Source organism: Setaria viridis, chromosome 3 (genome assembly GCF_005286985.2).
Source record: "Setaria viridis chromosome 3, Setaria_viridis_v4.0, whole genome shotgun sequence".
Taxonomy (NCBI): domain Eukaryota; kingdom Viridiplantae; phylum Streptophyta; class Magnoliopsida; order Poales; family Poaceae; genus Setaria; species Setaria viridis.
Window position 1 is genome coordinate 46,130,811 of NC_048265.2, and position 23,036 is coordinate 46,153,846.

Below are 23,036 nucleotides of genomic sequence, written 5' to 3' on the forward strand. Positions count from 1 at the left end.
TAATGACGAAAAAGGGCACTGGATGGCTCTCTTGATCATTAAGCACTGAACATGTCACTGTGCTGGCAGAATTGTGTGAAGTAATTGTTGTTGACAATAAATTATAAGTAAGTACAGTGGTCATCATTTATGTTCTGTCAACATGGGACGATGCAACAATGCACACCATGGATCGTGCTTGGATCAGGACATGCTTATCGGGATCTTCAAGTTAATTGACATGGCACGACACGACATGATGCTGTACCAAGCAAGCACAAGCCACAAAAGAGAGGTCGTCCATGCACACGCACGCGCGGCACGGCCCAAGTACGTACGTTCGCTGTAGGGGCGGAGCTACAGCTTGTTGTTCTGACACCGACGGATTTTAGAAATAAATTCAGTGCAAATCACTGTTGAAACACTGTTTGCAACGTTAATGACACTAGTAAAACATGATGCTGACACCGGTGAACCGTGAGGCTGGCTTCGCCCCTGGTTCGCTGTTCGTTTGTTCAGAACAAGTCTGCGTTGGCGAGCATCTTGCCTTTTCAGGAAGGTGCAGTGGAAGGATGCATCAGGCGATCAGCGTCTGTGCATGCGCTGCATGCCTTACCATGCAAGCGTCACCAAAGTACGAGTATCAGACTGACACGTGGCACGGAGCTTTTGTCCAGTCTGCAGTCGTCGACTTCGGATTCCAGTTGCTCAGAGAGTCAGAGTACAAGTAAAGCCTGTAAAACCTTTTCCAAGACTGAACGTCGATCATGCTAGCAGCTTAAGCCACCAACGAATGTTGCTCTCTAATAATGTTTAACAATATTGTTACTCGGGAAAAGAAATATTTAACAATATTGTTACTCGGAAAAAAAGAAGAAATGTTTAACAAGTTGTCTCGACCAGCAGCGATGCACGCATTATTTGCTTCTGAATCGCTGATGGCGAAGCAGCCTTTCCTTGCTTCGATCCCGACCCGCAACAACGCCTTGCAATCCTTGAAAGAAAAACAAGGCCTTGCAGCAGAGGGTTGGACTAGTACTAGTTGTTATACTACTGCACATCTCAAGTCGAATTGCATGCCATGCCATGCCTCGCCTCGCCGTGCCATTACGTCCGAGTTGAAGGGGGCGCTGCTTGGCCCACCCTCTCCCGCAGCTGACCCCACACGAGCACGGTGAAAACCACCCCTCTCGAGAGCAAAAGGCTGCAGGGTGGCAGAGGTCATTAAAAATTTATTGTAAATGTATGTCTTGATTAAAATACCTATGAAGTAAGTCACGTATAAAATAAATTATACTTGCATAATTTTTTGAATAAGATGAATGGTCAAACGTTGAGATCAAAAGTTAACAACGACAAAATATTTTGATATGAAGGTAGTACTATTTTTTGTGTAGTACTAATAGAATAGGAATGCAGCCTTTCACTCTACCACTTTAATTTTCGTGTTTTGCCTGCCAGCCATCATTGTGTCTTTGACGCATAAGGCCATTCTCAGTGGGGGTTTTATCCTCAATAAATGATGTGCTACATAAGCAAGTATGGTGACATGGCATAAGAGTTATAAAGAGAGAAGAAATGAGTTTCATCACACGAACACAATCGAGAACTAGAGTTTAATTTCATCATATCTCTTATCCAATTAAAAATCTTCACGCCATTTATAAATTAAAGGCTATAGCTAGTATTGGAAACAGCATAATGAAATCTTATATTGTAGAGGTAGTTAGGATGATGTTGCAGTTTTGAAAACTGTGAGATGAAATAAACCACGGAGGATGGCTAAAGACGATTAGGCAAATCATTTGCCCAGAAGATGCACTGGCCTGGCTGGCCTGGTAAAGGCATGCGGCAGATGCTGATTGCCTCCAAATATATATACTATACTATACCTACCCGAGCCTAACTTGCATCGCTTCTTCCCGGGTTTTTATCCACCGGTTTTCCGTCGGTCTTTTTTCGGGTCGATCCCATATTTTCCTCCATCCGTTCAGTTGCTAGCTTTGCCCGTTCCGTCGTCGCCGCCCCTCTGCCGACGCCGGCGACGCCTGTCGCGACGCAACGCCGAGGGGAGGCCCGTAGCCGCGCGTCTCTCCCCCTCAAAGGCAGCCGTTACGTTGAGCAAGCAGCTCTGGGGGATCGTCGGGCGGCGGCAGTGTCGAGCTGCGAGGGATCCGACCCGCGGGCGATGAGTTGGCCTGTGGCGGCACCGTTCGTGCTACAGTATTACCCTGAGACTTGTATGGATTATATAATCGAAGTGGTTTTCCAATTTTGTCATTCTTGTTAGTCTTGACTCTGTATTTGTTTGCCATGTTCCTGTCGTTCTCAATTTCAATGGATCGAACAGCAACAGAAGGGCAAAAATACAAGAGTGGATCTGGGTCTCTGCTGTTCCATGCGTGGAACTAACCGACGAATCCCCTTTGTACGTACAAGCTGCCGTGGATCTGGGCCAGCTGCCGGAATCCGCTTGGATGCTGGATGTGCTTTGTATGTATACAAGCAGCAATGCCGTGGATTTGTTCCTTCCTGAATCATCTCGTTCAATTAATGCTAAGGCAATGATTCAAGCACATGAAGATATATGGAACCCATTTCCCTTTTCTTTCCTTCTTTCTTAAATCTTGCTCATTTTATTTCGCATCTGAGTTGCATCTTTTCTAGATTTCAAAAGCTGGAGAGTGGCGACCTTGAGTTGTTATGGAAGCATGCTAGGCCCATCGGCCCCATCATCAGAAAGCTTGTCTGGCATGGGCTTCTTGTCCTTGAGTTTAAGATTTTGCACACATGCTAATTTCATTTTTCCTAACTTGTCAAAATAATGTTCAATAAAATTTGATTTTCCTAACTAATACTAGCACGAATGTTTACAATAGAGGAAGCACACATCGAATTTGATACAGCAGGAATCAACGAATCACTGGAAGTAAACTGAATTCCGTTACCATGTAAACTTTCTCTTGGTGACAGATTATCATTCACTTACCACAGACAATTCCCTGAGCAACAAATGATGAGTGCATAGCCATGTGTCTTATCAATCTCTCTTTAGCATTTCAGAGAAGAAAGATCAACCAAAACCCAGGACTAAACTCTGCTTTCTGTTGTAATAAAATGGGAAGTAACAGTGCCACAATGACTGTAATGCTCTAACTCCTTGCATGAGGGCAATAATGACCTTTGCTGTTGCAGTGGAGAGGCACAACAACCTTGATCTTTACATCGAAGGAGCTCCAAGAGACGACTATCCTTTTGTTGGGAAGGAGAAGCAGCCTATGTCGTGTTCTTGGCGGCAGTACAGCTTTGGGTCTGGCTACCATGGGACTGATGAACGAGAGGTGGAGCTGGGCGTGTTTGCAGAACTTTCAGCAAAGGTTATTTGGAAATCATACGGGTAGGCTGGTTTCCGAAACATTTAGTTTACAATTTCAGCAATTGCAGATGTACAAGTTGCATTTCATTGAATATAATGAGGTCTTGTTTGGTTGTGTAACCTATTTACATGCCACAAATTCATGCCTTTTAGTATCTTTGACATGCTGAGTCTGTGCTAGTCACTCTTGTTCCTTAACCTGCTTATAATATTTCTTCGTTGTGTTCTTTTTCCATTCATTTGCTTTTTAATTTAACTTGTATCTGGTTTTGATTTCTTTTGCAGGTCCTGGTGAAAAGGAAAGTAGTTCAGAGTTAACGGGTAGCAAACATTCACAGGTCTGTCCAAGATTAATAGATTATTTCAGTAGAAGTTGCCATTGGCGCTGTTACTGTATTCTGTCACCAATTTTCAAATTTGCTCATGAGGTCGTCATGTACGTTCCGTTAATCTTGTTACTGCTATTCTGAACCATGGTCCAAACTGAGCATCTGTAATTTTTCGTAGCAATCTTCTGTCGTCATTCGTATCGTTTCAGTTGGTCCTTCAGCTAATCAGCCCAGTCAGTGTTCCGGCCAGCACAATTCATTCCTGAAATCATCTCTTTCAATGGATGCTCAGGCAATGATTCGAGCACACGAAGATAATATATGGAACCCATTTCCTTTTCCTTTCCTTCTTTTTTCAAATCTTGCTCGCCTTATTTTGCATCTGAGTTACATCTTTTCTACAGTAGATTTCGAAATTGCTGGAGAGTGGAGACGTTGGGCTGTCATGGATGCATGCGAGGCCCATCATCAGATAGCTTCTCTGGCATGGGCCCCTTTATCTTGGAGTTTAAGATTTCGTACACGTGCTAATTTCATTTTTCTTAACTTTGCTCAAAACAAAAAAAATTGTAAAAAAATCATTTTCTTAAATACTCCCTCCGTTTTTATTTATAAGGCGCACACGCATATCAAGATTCAAATTTTGCAATTTTTGACCAACAATTTGACTATTATTTTTTTTATTTTTATCATATAAATTTTATATGGTTTGATTTGTAATTAAATACATTCTACAATGATTACAAGTTTATAACATAAACAATATAGTCTGAGTGTTATTTGGAAAATCATGCCATGTCATATCATACCTTATAAAGGAGGGAGTACTATCACGAATATTTGATAATAGAGGAAGCACACATCGAATTTGATGCAGCAGGAATCAAAAGCGGTAATAAAGAAGCTGGGTTCGGCAAGCTCATCACCAAGAAGAACATGCTCAAGCAGCTCTTGTCGAACAATCCGCTCCTGAGTGATGAAACATATTATAAAGCGTGTAACATCATCATCCATCGATCGATCATGCAATATTCTGGCACCAAGAGCACGAACAAGTAGGAACGAGATCGATCCATAGACCGGCAAGAGAGGATGATCATGCATTCATCACAAGTTCTTTTTTCTCACCCAATCCCAATCCTACGTACGGGCCCGCTTGTTTTCAAAAAACTGGCCTTTTATTTTAAAAAATAAAAAAAGATATAGGTGCCAGTGTTGATAGTTTCCCCCTTATTTTTGTTCAAATTTCGATGAATGGATTTAAAACTGATTTTATTAATTTGCTACCTCTTGGACACACGCCGCGTACAGCACGTGACGGCAGCGTGTGTGGCATAGGCGTGATCGAGCACGAGCAGACGAGACCACAAGAAAGGAGGCAGCCGGCAGACCCTGACACACCTGCAGCAGCCTGCCTCTGCATGCAGCCCCCAGATGTACGGGTCGGAAGCTGCAACTTGCATTGTCCTGTTTCGCGGTGTGCTGCTCCTCTCTTTTTGTTTTTATCTTCTTGACTGGCAGAGCTCCTACCCGGCAAGTTCTTTATTTAATTTTCTTTATAAAAAGAAAAGTTGGAATGTGTCTGATGCAAAATGCAAACAGCACATACTCGATCAAAGAATTCTAGATGTTTTCTTAATAATAGAAAAAAAAGGAAGAAAATGAGCACATAGGGATAGGGAAAAAAAAGAAGGATCACAATTAGATCTGATCATTTGTCGGGTCACGTTCTTTCGGGTCAAAAAAGTTGGCCCGAGCCTGACCATCAGGTCGAATTTTTTGGCCCCCGCCCGACCCGTCACATGGTCAGGTCGGGTTCGGGTTTTTATGTGCAATTTTCGAGTTGGGTCGGATTTTTTCAAGTTTTGGATAAAAAAAATTGGCCTGCGCCTAACCCGCGTTTTAGATCGGGTCATAAATATCGTCCCACGCCCACCGTTTTAGATTGGGTCATAAATATCGTCCCACGCCCACCCAACATATTGACCGGGTCAGTTTGGGTTTTTTGTTGGATCGGGTTGGATTTGTCGGGTCGGGTGACCCACGATCAGGTTTAATCACAGTGTTTGCCTGCTGTTGACCGCGGTACCGTACAAAATTCCCGGTTTTCTTCCCAGTTCCCATTTGTCTTTTGTTCTTTTCCTGGTTTCAAGGGCATGATTGCAGGACAGGAGCTACCTCGGAATCTATGCATCCCTATGATTTGTACCGCTTCGTGCATGCCTTGTGATGCATATCCATGCATGCTCACGTAAAAATGGGACCGAGACTACCGTACTACCGTGTATGATCACGTATGGAAATGGGACCGAGATCAGTGGTCACTGACACGGCAAGTTAAGGACTGCACGCGTTATCAACCGTCCAATTCCCCAACCAACTGTTCAGATCTGCATGTACAATGATCAACGGTAGAACATAGTTCTCCTACAGGGTTCAACAGTGATTTCCCTCACATGCGCCTACTGCTTAACTTGCAGTGGCAATTGCCGCTGCAGGGGATTCGTGTCCGTGAAAATGGTTGTTTAAATTCACCGTCTTCTTTTAAAATAAATAAAATCACCGCCTAACTGAGCTCTAATTAGTGGACACGTTCACATAATCACATTATTAGACCAATCTCTATGAAAGATGTCGTAGGAGTTTCATGACTCATGAGCATTAAAATATACGCCACATCAGCAATTTTGTTGACTTAGCAATGTCATTATGAGAAGAGAGAAGTGAGAGTTTCATTAGCTAAGAGAGAAATTTTTTCCCCATGACACCCATCAGTAAGCACAATTACCAAATTCTCAATCTTGTTAACTGTGCAATGAAATTGGCTTTGCTCGTTGCACGTCGCTTGCCAAATAAATGTGTTAGTGGTTTGAGCTTGAGCATCATCCCTGGTGGTCTCTGGTGCGTGGTTTTTGGATGCCAGGCCCAGGCGTCAGGGTTTGCCTGCTCGATCCTCTAGGTGGGTGCTGTTGACTTTAGAGTTGACTATTGTCGAGCTGTATCCGTCTAACATTGTTGTCATCAACTAAAAAAAATAGTAAGATCATACTGCTCCCTCCATATTGAAATATTTGTCATTGTTGACTTTTCCCTTCAACGTTTGACCATTCGTCTTATTCAAAATTTTATTGTAAATGTACGAAAAGATAAGTCTCGATTAAAATACCTATGATGATAAAGTAAGTCACGTGCAAAATAAATGATACTTGCATAATTTTTTGAATAAGACAAATGGTCAAACATTGTGACCAAAAGTCAACAGCGACAAAATATTTTGTGTAGTACTAATAGAACAGGAATGCAACCTTTCACCTATAATACTTTAATTTTCGTGTTTTGCCAGCCAGCCACCATTGTGACACATAAGGTCATTCTCAGTGGAGGTTTCATCCTCAATAAATGATGTGCCACATAAGCAAGTATGGTGACATGGCGTAGGAGTTATGAAGAGAGAGAAGAAATGAGTTTCATCGTGATGAAATTCTATTTACACGATTACTAATGCGATGAAACTCTTTCAAACATCAATTGAGAGCTAGAGCTTCATTTCATCATATCTCTTATCCAATTAAAAGTCTCCGAAACAGCGTAATGCAATCTTATATTGTAGAGATAGTTTGATCCATAATTTTATTCCACTTAAGATGATGCAGCAATTTTGAAAATGAAATTAGCCACTAAAAGAATGGCATAAGACAATTAGGCAAATCATTTGCCCAGAAGATGCACTGGCTAGCTGCTGCTAACTGGTGGCCTGGTGGGCTTGCATTTCTGGGCCTGCAGGCAGATGCAGGTATCGGGTGGGCCTGCCTGCAGCCTTAATAAATTTCTCTTTTCCGGGAGCTCGATAACGGCCGGCGAGGCGCGACGCGGCAACGCGATGCCGATGACCCGACCCCACGCTGCGGCGACGCACAAGTATAGTAGCAATGAATAACCGAGCAGAGTTAATTAACAGCAGTAAATAATTAATTAGCCCTAATACTGCCCGTGGAGTGCTCATTTCGCAAAAAAGAAAAGTTGAGTAAAGTGAGAGAAGGTGCCATGTACTCTCTTCGTTTCAAATTGTAGATACATTTTTATTATGTATCTAGATATAGTATATACCTAGATAAATAGCAAAATATATAAATTTAAAAATATTAAAATGACCTACAATTTAGGACGGAATGAGTATTTGTGCCGTCTGTGTACGTGTACAAGCATACTAGTATGGGACACCGTTATCTATCGAGAGAACAGGAGGAGAGGCCTGCCGGTCAGCGTCTAGCACGATCGACATTCAGTTTCAGGTAATTGCTTGTACGTATCCAATGCCCGTTGCAGACCGAATCAGCAAAAGCATCCTGCCACGTGTCAGTCAGCTGCTCGTAACGCGGACCTGATCGACAAAAGCACCCTGCCACGTGTCAGTCAGCTGCTCGTAAGTTGGTGACGCTCGCATGCATGGTAAAGGCATGCAGCACATGCACAGGTGCTGATTGCCTCCGATCCCTTTAGTGCAAGGGGCCATACTATATATTATTCTAGCTAGAGTACATATTGAAGTATCCCTACCACACATCATCGATATGGACAGCACCTATAACATGCACCGTAACACTCACATACACGAGTAACACTCACCTATAACGCATCGTGAGATATTTCATTTTCTCACAATGAACTGCCAGTATTTTTTTGTGTGCTGCAATTAGTCCAGCAAGACATGCTTTTTAATAAGCCAAGTTGCATTTAGTCCTATTTTACAATTATCCTAACAATAAGTCGCATTGCAAAATAGTCATGTAATAGCCGGATAATGTTCTGACTTCTGACTGTACCAAAAAGATTGAATCCGAGTAGAAAAAATATATATGTTGGTGACAAATAAAAAATACTTTTACCAAAATAGCATCGATGTGATGTGTCTTCAACAAATTCCTAAAGGTGATAAGTACTCACTCCGTTCTTAAATATACGACTAATTAGAAGGATAATTAGAAGGACTAAATATGAGTTAATTATAAAACTAATTACACATATGGAGGCTAAATGGCGAGATGAATCTATTAAACCTAATTAATCCATCATTAGCAAATAGTTATTGTAGCAGCACATTATCAAATTATGGACTAATTAGGCTTAATAGATTCGTCTCGCCGTTTAGCCTCCATCTGTACAATGGGTTTTGTAAATAATCTATGTTTAATACTCCTAATTAATATCTAATATTCGATGTGACTGGGACTAAAGTTTAACCCGGATCCAAACACCCCAAAAGAGTTGCTTAGAGGTAGCAGACAAATCAGTCAGCGGCGTCGGCCTTGTACTGTCGGGGGTGCAGTGGGGCCGGGCGGGCCCCGCCGAATCACGCCTGGCCTGGGGGGGCGTTGGCGCGACTTCCTCCTCCTCCGATCCTCGCCGCCGACCACCACCACCCGTTGGAGCTCCCACCGCCCGGAACCGACACCCGGCGCTGCCCGCGCCCCCTCGACAACCACGGCGGCTTGCAGGCGCCGGTCCGCGCGGCCAACGCTGCTCCCACATCTCCGCCCCGACCACCGGCGCCGCCCGCGCCCCCTCGACGACCACGCCGTACGTCCCGCAGGCGCCGTCCGCGCGGCCGTTCCTGCTCCCACCTCCCGGCACCGACCACCGTCGCGGCCGGCCGCGCCTACGACCTCGCCGTACGTGCGGTGCTCCTGCGCCCCGATTCCGCTCCTTCGCGGCTCGCGCGTCCCCGCCGGTACCGCTCCGCGCCCGTGATCGCTCCACGTCCCGATCACCTGAGCCGCGCGTGACCGCTGCTTCGACTTCGCCGTCCCCACACCACCGCCGCGCGAGGCCCGATTCGCGGCGCCGCCATCCCCGCCCCTGCCCGTACGTGCTTCAACTCCCGTGCGGCCGCGCCCCGACCACCGGTACGGCGTGACTTGCCGCTGTCCCCGCTTCGCACTCGCAGGTGGGTTTATCTGTTCGTAGATGGTACTAGTTGCTAATTGCAGTTTGGAAATCTACTGGTGGTCAACCAAACTGTATCTAGTGGTAATTGCAGTTTGGTCGATGATGAAAATGAAATCAAATGAGGTTGCAGTGTTAATTTGTTGAGAATATCTGTACACCGCAGTTTGGTCGATGATGAAAATGAAATCAAATGAAGTTGCCGTGTTAATTTGTTGCATTGTTTGCAGTAATTTCACTGAATGATGAACCGTGCTATGCAGACTAAAAATATGGTGCCGCCTGGTTCTGGTAAAAAGGGGAAGGGCAAGAATCCAGCTACCGCATACACCCCGACTCCTAGTACTGCTGCTCCCACGGGCGGTGGTATTCTTCAGGTATCAATTAACACTCATCATCTACTGAACCCCTGCTTAATGTTGTAATGTTTTGGGATTTGAAATTTATGCTGGATAAAGGGTATATTGGAAATAGGAAAAGAAAGAACAAGTGTAGGCCCAGTTCCGAGCTTGATTGCTTCCAGGCCCATTTTCATCCTTAGTTTTTTCCCTCTTAGTTTGAGGCCCTTTTATGGGTCCAACAACTACTCCCAAGCCTGTTGCAATGTCCTCTTGGCCCGGCTGCAACTGTTTCTCTGTTAACTGTGCACTTCTCAGTTCTCCTGAGCGTGATTGCTTCCTGGCCCATTTTCATTATTATTTTTTTTCTCTCCTAGGGGGTGTTTGGATACCACCTACTAAAATTTAGCACCTGTCATATCGGATGTTTGGATACTACTTAGGATTATTAAATATATACTTGTCGGGAGGAAATATTAACGACTTTCTTATATTCCTTAAACGACGGTCATAAGGGCCCGGGCCCACCTCCACCAGTGACCTCCGCCGACTTGGCCCGACCCCCGGCTCACAGGGTCGGACGCGCCCGATCCCCCTAGGCCGCTCCTCATCCTAGCCGAGAGAGTTCTGCCTCGCCCGACCTCTCGTAGCGGGTCTTCGCCTTGCCCGACGTCGGGCGCAAGGGTCGGACGCGCCCGACCCCTCGTCGCAAGGCTCCGTCTCGCCCGACCCCAGGCGCTAAGGGTCGGACATATCCGGACCCACAGGATAGAGCTTCGCCTCGCCCAAGACGTGCGCGGATCAGCAGACGAGGGCGCGGATCTTGTGGGCCCCCACCAATCTCGCCATAAATGCAACCAATGGGACGCGCATGTCCGGAATACGGCTCTGACACACGGAGAGGCGTCCGCGTTCCTCGACGTGACCCGCCGGAGTTTTCAGGCAGCGCACTGCTGCCAAGACTGCACAGGGCTACAACTGCACCGTCCTAACCCTCCCCTGTGACATTCGTCATAGGGCACTCATCGCCCATGTTGCCTAACGAAGGAGGGTGCGCCGCCCGGTTTCCCGCTCAGCCTGGCGGCAGGGGTGTGTCAACCGCGCCCCCCGGTCAGCACGCGTGGCTACAGTGCTCGCCCGTCATCCGCGATGTGCACGGCTATGGTGGCCAGCCATCATCATCAACTCGCACGGCTACAGTGGTCGGTCGCCACGCACGTCTCGCGTGCTCGGCTACAGTGGCCGACCGCTGGGTCATCGATGGGACCCAACGGCAACCACCCCTCCTCGGTGGCCATGCTGACAGGACGCAGAAATCAGAAGGGAAGGTGGCCACCCCGGTGGCTCGGTCCGTCTCCCTATGCTTTACCTTCCTTGCTTACCTTTTTTACTTCCCTTTTCTCCTGGCTTGATTGTAACTCCTGTGTCCTTCTTACGCTATAAAAGGAGGACTAGGGGGCCTTACGCTATAAAAGGAGGACTAGGGGGCCCGAGAAAGGGACGGCTCTCGAACGGAACCATCCGCCCGCAATCCAACCTCACGAGCATCAGTGCACACCCACAGAGACTTGGGACCAGCTTCCCTCTCTCGCTCGTTTGTAACCCCTACTATAAACTTGGTACGAGTAACATGAGCAGCCTCCTACACTGGAAGTAGGGCTATTCCTGCCGAACCAGTATAAATCTCGTGTCCTCTCGTGCAACCATCCGAGCCTTACGCGCATAGAAAACAAATTTATTTGCCGGAGTCTTGACCCGTAATTCTTAACACCGACAGTTGGCGTGCTAGGTAGGAGACCTTTGCGCGTACGACGATCATCACCGGCTTTGGATGGCCAACCACAACATTGGCTTCACTCCCGGCTCCCACATCCGCTTCGGGAGCCTGGACTTCCTCGCCACGGGAGAGTGAATTGCTCTGATTCCTCTTCCCGTCCAACCCACTCGCCCCGTCACCCCCGGCTCAACCGCCGGAATGATGGGGAGTCGCCGAGCACGTAGCACGGGGCCCTCTTCGGAGGAGTGGCCCTTTGATCTGCGCAACGCCGCGGCGACTTATGGTCATCTCCTGGCATAATCCATGATGCGCCACCCACGGACAACGAGTTCGTGGGCACAATGGAACACGTCTCGGGGGCTATTTTGCCTCTCCTTACGGAATATTTAGTGGTGGTCAACCAAACTGTATCCAGTGGTGATTGCAGTTTGGTCGATGATGAAAATGAAATCAAATGAGGTTGCCGTGTTAATTAGTTGTGAATATTTGTACATCGCAGTTTGGTCGATGATGAAAATGAAATCAAATGAAGTTGCCGTGTTAATTTGTTGCATTGTTTGCAGTAATTTCACTGAATGATGAACCGTGCTATGCAGAGTGAAAAGATGGTGCCGCCTGGTTCTGGTAAAAAGGGGAAGGGCAAGAATCCAGCTACCGCATACACCCCGACTCCCAGTACTGCTGCTCCCACGGGCGATGGTATTCTTGAGGTATCAATTAACACTCATCATCTACTGAACCCCTGCTTAATGTTGTAATGTTTTGGGATTTGAAATTTATGCTAGATAAAGGGTATATTGGAAATAGGAAAAGAAAGAACAAGTGTAGGCTCAGTTCTTTTTTTATTTTTATATTTTTTTTTCAATTTCTCAGAAATATATAGTCGGATGAAAAAATTGCAAAACTAAGCTATTGTTGCCGGCCGCCTTATCGCCGGCCCAGGCGACGGTTGGGCCGGCGAAACGGCCTTACCGCCAGCCCAGCCGACGACAAGGGGTACATCCCTCCCCACCATACTTTCAAAAAATCATAACTAATTCATATCAACTCGGATGGAGATAAACTTTATATGAAACTTGTAGATCTTGACGAGATCTACAACTTTGTAGGTAAAACTTTTTCATTTAATGTCATATTGATGCTCAAATAATCGATACAAATTTCAGATCTAAAATTTAATTTTTAGATCTGACAGTTTTTTTATAGATGAGAAACAGAAATCATGATAGATAGGGTGGTAATAATACTATCGTTGCAACGTTGCTCTGCTTTGCAATAATCGTTTATGGTTGTTGCGTCTAAGTTTATTCAGAGTTTTGTTCTGATCGACTGTTCAATGATAGTTATTCAGTGGTTCATACTCTTAATTTGTAGAACTTGCTGCTTTAGACAACAATGCCACATGAAAAATAAGAAGCAGTGCTCTTAATTTGAAGAGTTCTTTTGCCCTACTTTGTGAAATGAAGCAAGCAATGTTCTGAATTTGGGATGTCAAAATACTGTAGGTTGTGACCAAGTGGATTGAGAGTATGTTTGAAATGTCTTTGTTTTGGTGAGTGGATTTTCAGTATGCTTTCTGTCCAATCAAAACTGATGTCGTGCTGTCATGCAATTCTGCAAATACAATACAAATTGTATTGTGATGAAGGTTCTGATGCTTGGCATGTAGGTTCAGTCATTGAGTGTAAATCTACATGTTATTTCTTGGATTGATCTGGGTTCAGTCATTGAATCCACGTAGTATTTGATGGTCTTTTTTCAACAGCACTCATAGTAATAGTACTATCAGAAATAAAAAACCGAAATCAAAACCCAGTACTAAGCCCGTTGCATTCCAGCCCCACCCACCACACTTTCATCCTTTGCATTTTGTTGGCCCTGTCAAATTCTGCGGGCAGATATGGGCCTAGGGACACTAACTAGTTTGTTGTCGGCCCTGTTCATTTTATGGCATCTTCAGCCCACTACTGGCCCGTTAGGCTGTTCGTCCTCCACTCCTCCTCCCTGTTTGGAGATACTGACGCCTGATACTCCTCCTCTACTTTGCCATTTTGCCACTCCTCCTTCCTGTTTGGAGATACTGACACCTGATACTCCTCCTCTACTTTGCCATTTTGTCAACATTTGCAGGTGATACCGGATCCTATTGCAAGGCTTGACTTATCAGATGTATCAAACCTGCACACAAATTATGTGAAGTGTTTAGAGAACATCACAAAAGCTGTCAGTTCAGATGTCACCTTTACTCTGATTTCTGAAGAGGAAAACAAGAACAAGGTTGTTCCTATCACGAAGGGATTGGATCATACACCTAATGGGGCATTTGTGATTGAGCTCACTAATGGTGAGTCCCAGCTCAGGATTGTATGCGACAAGTACCAAATTTGGCTGAGAGGAATAGTCACCCACAATGGTTCAAGATATGAACTAGACATGCCGGGACCAAAGGCTATGGTTGGATCGGAATCACTCCACACTACTGGGAGCTACCCTGATCTGCTTGGTGACTCTGTGAATATATGCTTGATTGGCTTCCAGTCACTCCTGAATGCATTCTATATCCTCGTAGCCTATGGTGGGAACACTAAAAAGCACAAGGCTGCAATTGCGGTGATCCTGGTGATGTTCTTTGAAGCTTCTCGTCTACAAGAGCTGCATGATCTGAGCTTCAGGCTATTACGAGACAAAGACGATGAAGTAGTAGGTGAAACAAACAAGCACCTCATAAATGACTGGTGCAACACAAGCCGTGATTTTTACAAGGAAAGTGAAGGTACAGAGAGGGTGATTATAATAGCAGAGAGCACAGGTGCAGCAACAAAGAAGGTCGCAAAGAGTGTTCGGATTCTGTGTCGATCCATGTGGGATAAATGGGTCCAAATAAAAGTTTGAGCAGTGAACCCTCGTGCATGGAAGCCCACTAGTCGCAAGTAAGATTGGACATCATGTATTGTACCAGAGCATAGGTTGTAGTCATAGCATACTATACTGTGTGCCACGGTACCTGCTGAGGGGTTGTAGTCATGGTAGTGTTTCGTCTTCAAAGAGGAATAGAGCACTTTTTTTAGTCATGGTAATATTATTATGCATCTAAACATATACTATATCTAGTTGCACCTAGAAAACCAAAATGACCTACAATTTGGGATGGAGGTCCTTTTTTCTTTTAATTTTGCCTCGTGTTTATGTTTGTAGTGATGAAAATATTATCTGAAAGATAAATGTTCGCGGGTAATGTGCTCGTTGCCATCCATACTCCCCAACCTCCTCCTAAGGCGACAATTGGAATTTTATCACCTACGGTGATACATAGACGCACCCGCAAAAACACCTAGAAAACTATTTCGAACTGTAAAAACACCTAGAAAACTATTTCGAACTGTTGCAGGGGTGTCATTTGTCCGATTTTAGGATGTATATATAGGTCCTGTTTGGCACAGCTCCACTCCTAAACTCCAGCAACTCCATAAAAAATTCAACCAAACACCCCAACTCCAAAACTCCATGGAGTTGCCAGCTCCATGGAGCTGTAGTGCAAATGGAGGTGGAGTTTTGGAGCACCTCTTTTGCTACTCCAGAAACCACTCTTTTGAACCTCCTCATGGAGTTGGTGGATAATTACCCACCAATACCACTGGTTACATAGAAAAAACGGTTCGTTCTATTTTCCTCCGAGACTCCACGCGCTCGTCTCCACCGGTCTCCACCGTGCTAGCGCCGCCCGTCGCTCCTGCCGCCGGCTGTCGTGGCCCCTCCGTCCCGCGCGCTCCGGCCTTGGAGCCCCACCGCCAGCCGCCCCCACCGCCGCCGGCCACACCCCTCGTGGCCCGCCCGAGCCCCGCCGCCCGCTCGAGCCCCGCCGCCGGCCGCACCCACCGCCACCCGCCCGAGCCCCGCCGGCCGCCCCCACCGCCGCTCGCCCGAGCCCCGCCGCCGGCCGCACCCCCCCGCCGCCCGCGCTAGCCCCGCCGCCGGCCGCACCACCCACCTGCTGGTGCCTTCCCCTCCTCCTCCTTCGGGTGACCAGTGGGCAACGGCAGAGAGAGGAAAAAGAAAGGAGGAAGAAAGGAGGAGGAGAGGATGACAAGTGGGACCTGAATTGGGGGCAACAACGGCAATTAACATTGAAATTGATTTTTTTTGAGCTGAGAGTACCCATCTAGCCAAACACCCTATTTTATTTCTGGAGTTTTGGAGTGGAGCTGACTCTACCTGGAGTTTTGGAGTAGAGCAGCTCCACCCAGAGCTGGAGCCATGCCAAACAGGGCCATAGTGTTCAGTTTTGGAGCTGAGGGATGTTTTTCAGATTTCATGGCAAGGTCAGGGGAAAAAAAAAACTTTGCTCTTGAATTAATGTTTTGGGCTGGGCTCACAGCTTTCTATGGCTCACGGGCCTGAAATTTCTTCCTGAAAATCGCACCAATCCTGGCTGCTATTCTCACTCTGACGGACCACCAACCAACTTTCTCCTGCCCCCTCCCTCCGGGATTCATATAGGTTCCGATAGTTTTTTTGGAGACTTCCATTGTTTGTTGAGCTGCGTACGCGTAATTTTCATCCGTTGGATTCTTCTTCTCCTCCAACCCTAGCTCCCGCGCCTGTACCCGCCGCCGCCTCGGACCAACGCCGTCGCCGCCCCTGCAGCTCGTCGCTGGCCCGAGCACGCACGCGCACCGACCCCCGCGCCGCCCCGGACCCTGCCGCTCGCGGACGGCGACGGTGGAGAAGCGCTCGGCGGCGGCGCGCACTCCACCGACTGCGGCGGAAGGCGGTTGCGGTGTGTTAGCGCCGGGAGAAGAAGGAATCCGCAGGAGCGTACGAGAGGAGAGATGCCGCAATACATGGGTGAGTCCGCCGCCGCCCCTCCCCTTAATCTAGGGTTTGTGGGGGAGAGCGAGCAGCTACCAATGGAGATTGAGGGAGGAGGCGAATCGGCGGAGTCCCTTGTCCATGGCCGCTGCAAGAAGCGGCCTCCTTCGCCTTCTCTTCCGGGCGACGGCGAGGACTCGCCCAAGTCCACCACCAGTGGTGATAATGGCGACGAATGGTTCATTAGCGACGACAGCGGCAGCGAGGAGGATGAGGATTACGAGGATCAGGGTAAAAATCTTATATCGCTCTCAGTTCCATTTATTGAGAAATTCTATTCATGTTGAAAAATTCTCTGTAGCGAATAAGTTCAGAACGAAGCAACATCTGTTTGATCGATAGGACTGTATCGCCTGTATGTCTGGTGATTGATTGAATGAATGAATCTTCATGTTTTCCTTTTCAGTTCATGCTTAGGTAGTGAGTAGGCTTTGGATTAAAATCTCAGTCTTCAAAATTCTTATAGCAGTGCCCCTCCCCGAAATACTGCTTAATGCTTGGCGCCCTGAATCATATAACATTTCTTTCCGTTGTCCAATTTTCACCCCGATGTTTACAACATTTCTACATAATTCCCACATTCCAAACATGAGGAAGAATGCGCAGTTATATAGTTATATTTCCACGAGGCTCCAAGCACTGTGATGACATGGCAACTTATGTTGTATAAATGCGTATGCAATTTTGTTATGAGGCATTTCACTGGATGGTTTATTTCTTTTAGCTTCCATTGGTAGACATGCTTGGGAAAGTTACTACATTCAAATCTGTATTGCAGATTGAAATATGTATTAAAGAATACTTGCTGGATTTGGTTACTGCCTGGTCATACATGCCACAAATCCCCAAATACTTTTTGATTTTTTTATTATTACTAAACTAGCAGGAAAGATTTGGTCTCTGCAGTACCTCAGACATAGTATCACCACCGAGGTTGTTCTGGCCTCATAAACCCTGGATTGGTTATAAAAGACTAATATCTTTCAGTTTCAGTTCATATCACCATATGGACCATATGTCAGCCATCTGCATCCTGTGTCGTGCTTCACGGCATTTCAAATTGCTCATCGAACATCGGTGCATGGCGTTATGTTGGTAAATCTATCTAGTAAATAAAACATGGTAAAGTGGTAAACATATAAAAGTTTCTCAATTAGCAATCCTGTGCTGTAGTTAGATTAGGCCCGGAATATAACAAAAGTACATTTTTAAGGAAGTTGAAGTATCTAACCAGATTATACAGTAATGGGTTGGGTACACGTTCTGCCTAATAACATGAGATCCATCGGATGCCTGTCTTCCCTCACCACTCCTCTCCTTCCTCTTCTTCTAGATTCACTCTGGCCTCAAACAACCCTGTCCATCCCCAGCCAAACATTTATCAGCCAGCCATGATCCCTCATGTTTCTTTCCCCTGTCGGTTGGCGGCAACATTGCCAATGCTCTGCCTCTTCTGTGGTCCTGGGCCATCGTCCTTGTTCATTCTCATTTTGCTAGTCCTTGATGCCCCTTTTATGAGATATGCATCAGATTTGGCAAGGAAGGCGGATAGCATTGGCAGATTTGGCAGGAAAGACAAGCCACTAGCACGAGAGGCCTCAAATCTGGTTGGTTGTTTGAGTTTAGTTTATTTTTTGCAACATTATATTCCCCTTTGTTGCACGACTGTTCTAAATTCAGATTGAATGCTCGATGCTGTACTAAGTTTCTGTTTTTGGTGCAGAGGTCTTGATATGTTGTGCTACAAGCACCTTCTGTTATCTTCTCATATGCCGCAACTTGAGCATTGTAGGATCAAAGCCCTCAAATCTAGCTATTAGAGGGGTGATCTCACAAACATCACAAATTTGTTTCGTTATGACTGACTTGACTGAAGGCATAATTAATTACGTCATATGGTCATGGTTACTTAGCTATCTCCTAGTCTCCTTATTTTTCTGATCTCGGTGATCTTTGATGTAGGGGCATACCCTCCTTTTACAAGTGATAATTTCCCAACGGCTAGTTCCGACTATGATGAGCAGGTTGCTGTTTTGTATACAACTCCAGACATTAAGCGTCGAGGGCCTCCACCAATCATGCTTTTCCCTGCATTCAAAACTGGCTACCATCTATTTGGTTCTGATTATAATCTTGCTGATAAATCTGAAGGTGTCTTCCCTTCTACTTCCCCCCCCCCCTTTGCTTGGTTTCTTTCTGCCTTACATTGTGTAGTTATTATCATCTAACTCATAGTTGTGAACATCTTTTATAATTGATTTTGCAGTTGCTGTGAGCAATGATTGGGATTGCTCAAATAAATGTCATTGCTATCCAATGGACTTGATTCAATTCATTGATGCCAAAATTGCTGGCTACCAACATACCCATCCTGGACATGCCAAGATCTTTGGCTTTATTGCGGTGCGAGAAAAGATCAAGCCTTTGCGCAACTATGTCTATAGGCGTAATATTGATAATTGTGAAGCTGTATCTGTGAAGCGAAAGACGGTAATTATATCTCCTCTATACTTTTTTTTATCGAACACATCTCCTCTAAACTTAGTAAGCTTTCAACTGCATGTACGCGTGCTACTTTCATTATGAAAATACCTCTGCAGCAACCAATTAGCAATATGCAAAATTGATTCTATATGTGAAGGGAAAGGCTGTAATTCAGATTTAGGCATAGTGTTCTGTGAATTTGCGACTGTCATCTCAATTCCATGCTGTAAGGTAAAATAAAAAATTGCACAGTAATTCATTTTTGCATAAGTGAAACTGTCAACCTGGATGCTTGTTTTATGATTCTGAGAATATCTATATATTTCTTTTCCAATTTTCAATGTAGCTATGATTTTTTGTATTTGTTATACTTACTGTCATCCGAATTCCATGCTGTAATAAAATAGCCACAAGATAAGTCATAGCATCACAACTAAAAGAGCACCCTTGTTCATACATGCATGCAGTATTGGATATGCTAACTACCATCAAGGATCTGCATCTTAATAGTAACCGATAAAAATATTTTGAGTTGACAACTTGTTCTTTTGCAGGGTGTGGCACGTTTATCACTGAATAGCCCTGCACGAGTCATTTCAATGCCGTGCCGTGCATTGATTGAGTTTGAGCTCCATGCCATAAGTGAAGATAAAACTGATGGTGGTGATGACCTGATCATTGAAGGATGCACTGAGCTCTGCAACATGACCGTATCGGTATCATTCATCCAAAACCAGCGCCTGTATGGTCAAAGGTGTGCGCTGGATATTAAGTACTTGGTGCTGATCAATGCAATGGAAGCTCGGGTTGATATCGAGGTCATTCGTGTCCCTGCCCATGGCATCAACCTGAAGCTCCTTGCCAAGACTAGTGGTTTCAGCAATGTGATCCGGCTATTCAGAGGCACTGTTATGGAGGTGGGCTTCTCGGCGAGCTTTGCTGTCGCTGTGGAGGAATACAACTACCTTGATCTGTACATTGAAGGTTCTCAGAGAGATGATCTTACCCCTGCTCAGAAGATGCGGCAAAATGAGTGGTGGCAGTGCAGCTTTAGATCCCGCTACCATGGGGTTGAGGATCTAGTGGTGGAGTTGGGGGATTTTGCAGCAGTTTCGGTCAAGATTAGTTTTAAATCTTACGAGAAGAGGTCTTGAGGCAGCAGCTTTCGTTTAATAACGTCATCCATGTTGATGGATTTCCTGGTGGCCGGCTAAACTAAGCTATGTTTCCATTAATTATCGTGGTGTGTTATGTAGTTGTGTAACGTAACATGCATTGGGTTCCAAATAGTATCATCATAAAGGTAAATGTTATGCGTTGCCTTCCTTCATCTGCTTATTATCGGCTCTGTTCATGTACGTGTTTTTCACTCTCACGTATCAATAGGCGTACACATAACTCCCCGATCTACAAAACTGGATTTTGTTCACCTACAAATTGAAACCAGACATTTATCAATACGTGTTTGAAGGGAATTGGAGAGGTTCGGAAGAGATTGGGAGGGATTAAACCCCAACAAGTCAAAATCCCACTCCAATCCCTCTCAATCCTCTTCGGAAGAGGAAGGTGGTATTGCTACCCGGTTTTGCTGATCTGGAAGTCCACGCTGGCTTTTCCATGTTGTCGTTATAGTCATCGTCAAGGTAATACTGGTCGGGAGGAACCCTTCCACGTCCGCCGTAGTTGCGTCTAGGTGGGTAATAGGCATCCTCGTAGTCGTACTCACGCCCGGGCGAGTTGTAAGCATCCTCGTAGTTGTAATCATGCCTTGGCTGATCACAGGCGCCTTCAGGGGCGCCATATGCGCTGTCGTAGTCAGCACGACGGCGCATCTCATCTTCCTGTCGACGTTGGTCATCACGCGCTGCATTGCGGTTGGGTATAGGAGCGTCGTAGTCACGATCATACTCAGAGTAGCGACGAACCTCGTGCTCGTCGTGCTCGTTGTGGTGCTTGTTGAGGTCGGTGCGTATGTCATGATTCTGATGGAGTTCACACAGCTCATCACGAAGATCGCGTTCTGGTCGGCCTTGATCTCCATCATTGCCTCTCTCGCTGCACGGTTGGTTGTCGTTGTTGTCTTGCTGACGAACATTGTTAACTGGCGGATTGGCGTTGTTAGCAGCTGGGTTGCCTGGTGGGTTTGCATTGTTGATAGCTAGTGGGTTGGAAGGCTGGATAGCGTTTTGGTCCACCTCTTCTTCGCAAATTGGATCTAGCCGACCACCCGCACGTTTGCCTCGACGGCGATCGGATTTGCTGTGTCCAGACCGGCTTCAAGAATGTCTAGAGGATGTAGACCAAGAGTTTTGGTCGTTGACTTGTGCCTCGATTTGAGCGTTGGCAGCTTGAATTCGTGCTTTGGCTCATCGAACTTGGTCCGAGTTTGGAAGGTTTTCTAGCTCGGCGGCAGCAACCCCTAGGTTGGTCGTTGGTGCGGTGAAAACGTTGTGGCCCACCTGCTTGAGGTCAGCGAGTAGATTCCAAGCACGCACAGAGTGCCTGCATCTGTCCCGAGCACCTCCTTGATCGGCGTTGTCATGCTCATAGCGCAGCTGCTGATGCTGGTCACCTGCTGCATTCGCATTTGCGATAGGTTGCTGTTGGGCATCGGCTTGCTCCTGTTGGCGTCGTTCTGCACGGTTTTAGTTTCTAGCGTTACGGCCTTCTTCCTGAGATTCCGTTTCGCCATCGTAAGGTGGCTCGTCAATGGAGATGACGAACGCCTCACGATCTGAAGTAGAGGAGCTGCTCTCATCATCGCTTCCATAAGGATTTGGCGTCAGGATGATACAAGGCACCTGGAATTCACCGTAATCCGGAGACTGGGCAGTTTTTGGTGGATCTCTAGATTGGATCTAGAAGACTTGGCCAATCTTGGCGGAGTACTCGGAGGCCGAGTTCCGTAGTCCAAAGGGGGCACAGGACGGACCCTGCGCCGACCTGGATTCACGCAGCGCTGCCTCAGAAATCTCTAGGACACTCGCTGCCAACCACATAAAGAATTTCACCTTGAAAGGTGCTCAGTCACGCCATGTTGTTCTTGCCGCTGGAAATTTGGCTGATCCGATGAAGAAAGCTTTGTAAGCTGATCTGGCTGAGTAAATTCCTGAGCTCTCCCACCTCCAGGACACTCTGTCCTCAATTTCAATGGTCAGTTGAATCCCTGCAACCACGTGCCAAAGATGAACATATTGACTGATGGCTTGTACTGTAGCCCGTCCGGCAATGTCCCTTTGTAATGCAAGGCGTCGGCAACTATCCTTGTCTTTCTGATTTTCGGTTTGATAAGGTGACAGATCAGGCACCAGGATGCATGGGGAGGATTGCCCTAGCCAATTATCCATCCAAAACAAGGCTAGGTTACCATCCCCCAACTTGACTTGGATAGAAGCCTGAAACATCTGGAGAAGGTTATTATCCTGCCCGAAGTCTGTTGGTAGATGTTTCCATGGCCTATCTGCATCTGTTTTCTTGAGCCACAGCCATGTCAATCTGAGAGCAAATGATGCAATGCGCAAATCTGGAACTCCAAGGCCACCAAATTCAAATGGCCTGCAAGCTGTTGGCCAAGCTACCATACATTGGCCACCATGGGCTTTGTTCTTTCCTGCCCAAAGAAAACCTTTCCTTCTCTTGCATGACCCAATCTGGTATCTTCAAGGAGATGAGACTGTGTGTGCATATGGAGCTCATAACTGCTTTAACAGTTGTCAACCTGCCTGCCTTATTCATAAGATGAGCTTTCCATGTTGGAATGGTGGCAGAGACCTTATCAATCAGAGGTTGGAAATGTGTTTTCCTCAAACGTCCAACAGTTAGAGGCAGGCCTAGATATTGGATTGGGAACTCACCAACCTGTGCAGGGAGGATGTTTCTGATTCTAGTGACCTGTGCGGCAGTTTCAGTCAAGATTAGTTGGAAATCTTACAAGAAGTCGT

The 23,036-nt window shown here is 46.1% G+C and overlaps 1 protein-coding gene across 1 annotated transcript; it reads left to right on the forward strand.

Annotated features, from left to right (window-relative positions):
* Positions 1 to 16,267: 16,267 nt before the first annotated feature.
* On the forward strand, positions 16,268 to 20,425 carry LOC117848856 (uncharacterized). Its single transcript, XM_034730424.2, has 4 exons — positions 16,268 to 16,842; positions 18,574 to 18,762; positions 18,878 to 19,101; positions 19,650 to 20,425. The coding sequence occupies exons 1-4, from the start codon at positions 16,572 to 16,574 to the stop codon at positions 20,247 to 20,249; spliced, it is 1,284 nt and encodes a 427-aa protein (XP_034586315.1). The 5' UTR covers positions 16,268 to 16,571; the 3' UTR covers positions 20,250 to 20,425.
* The last annotated feature ends 2,611 nt before the right edge of the window (positions 20,426 to 23,036 follow it).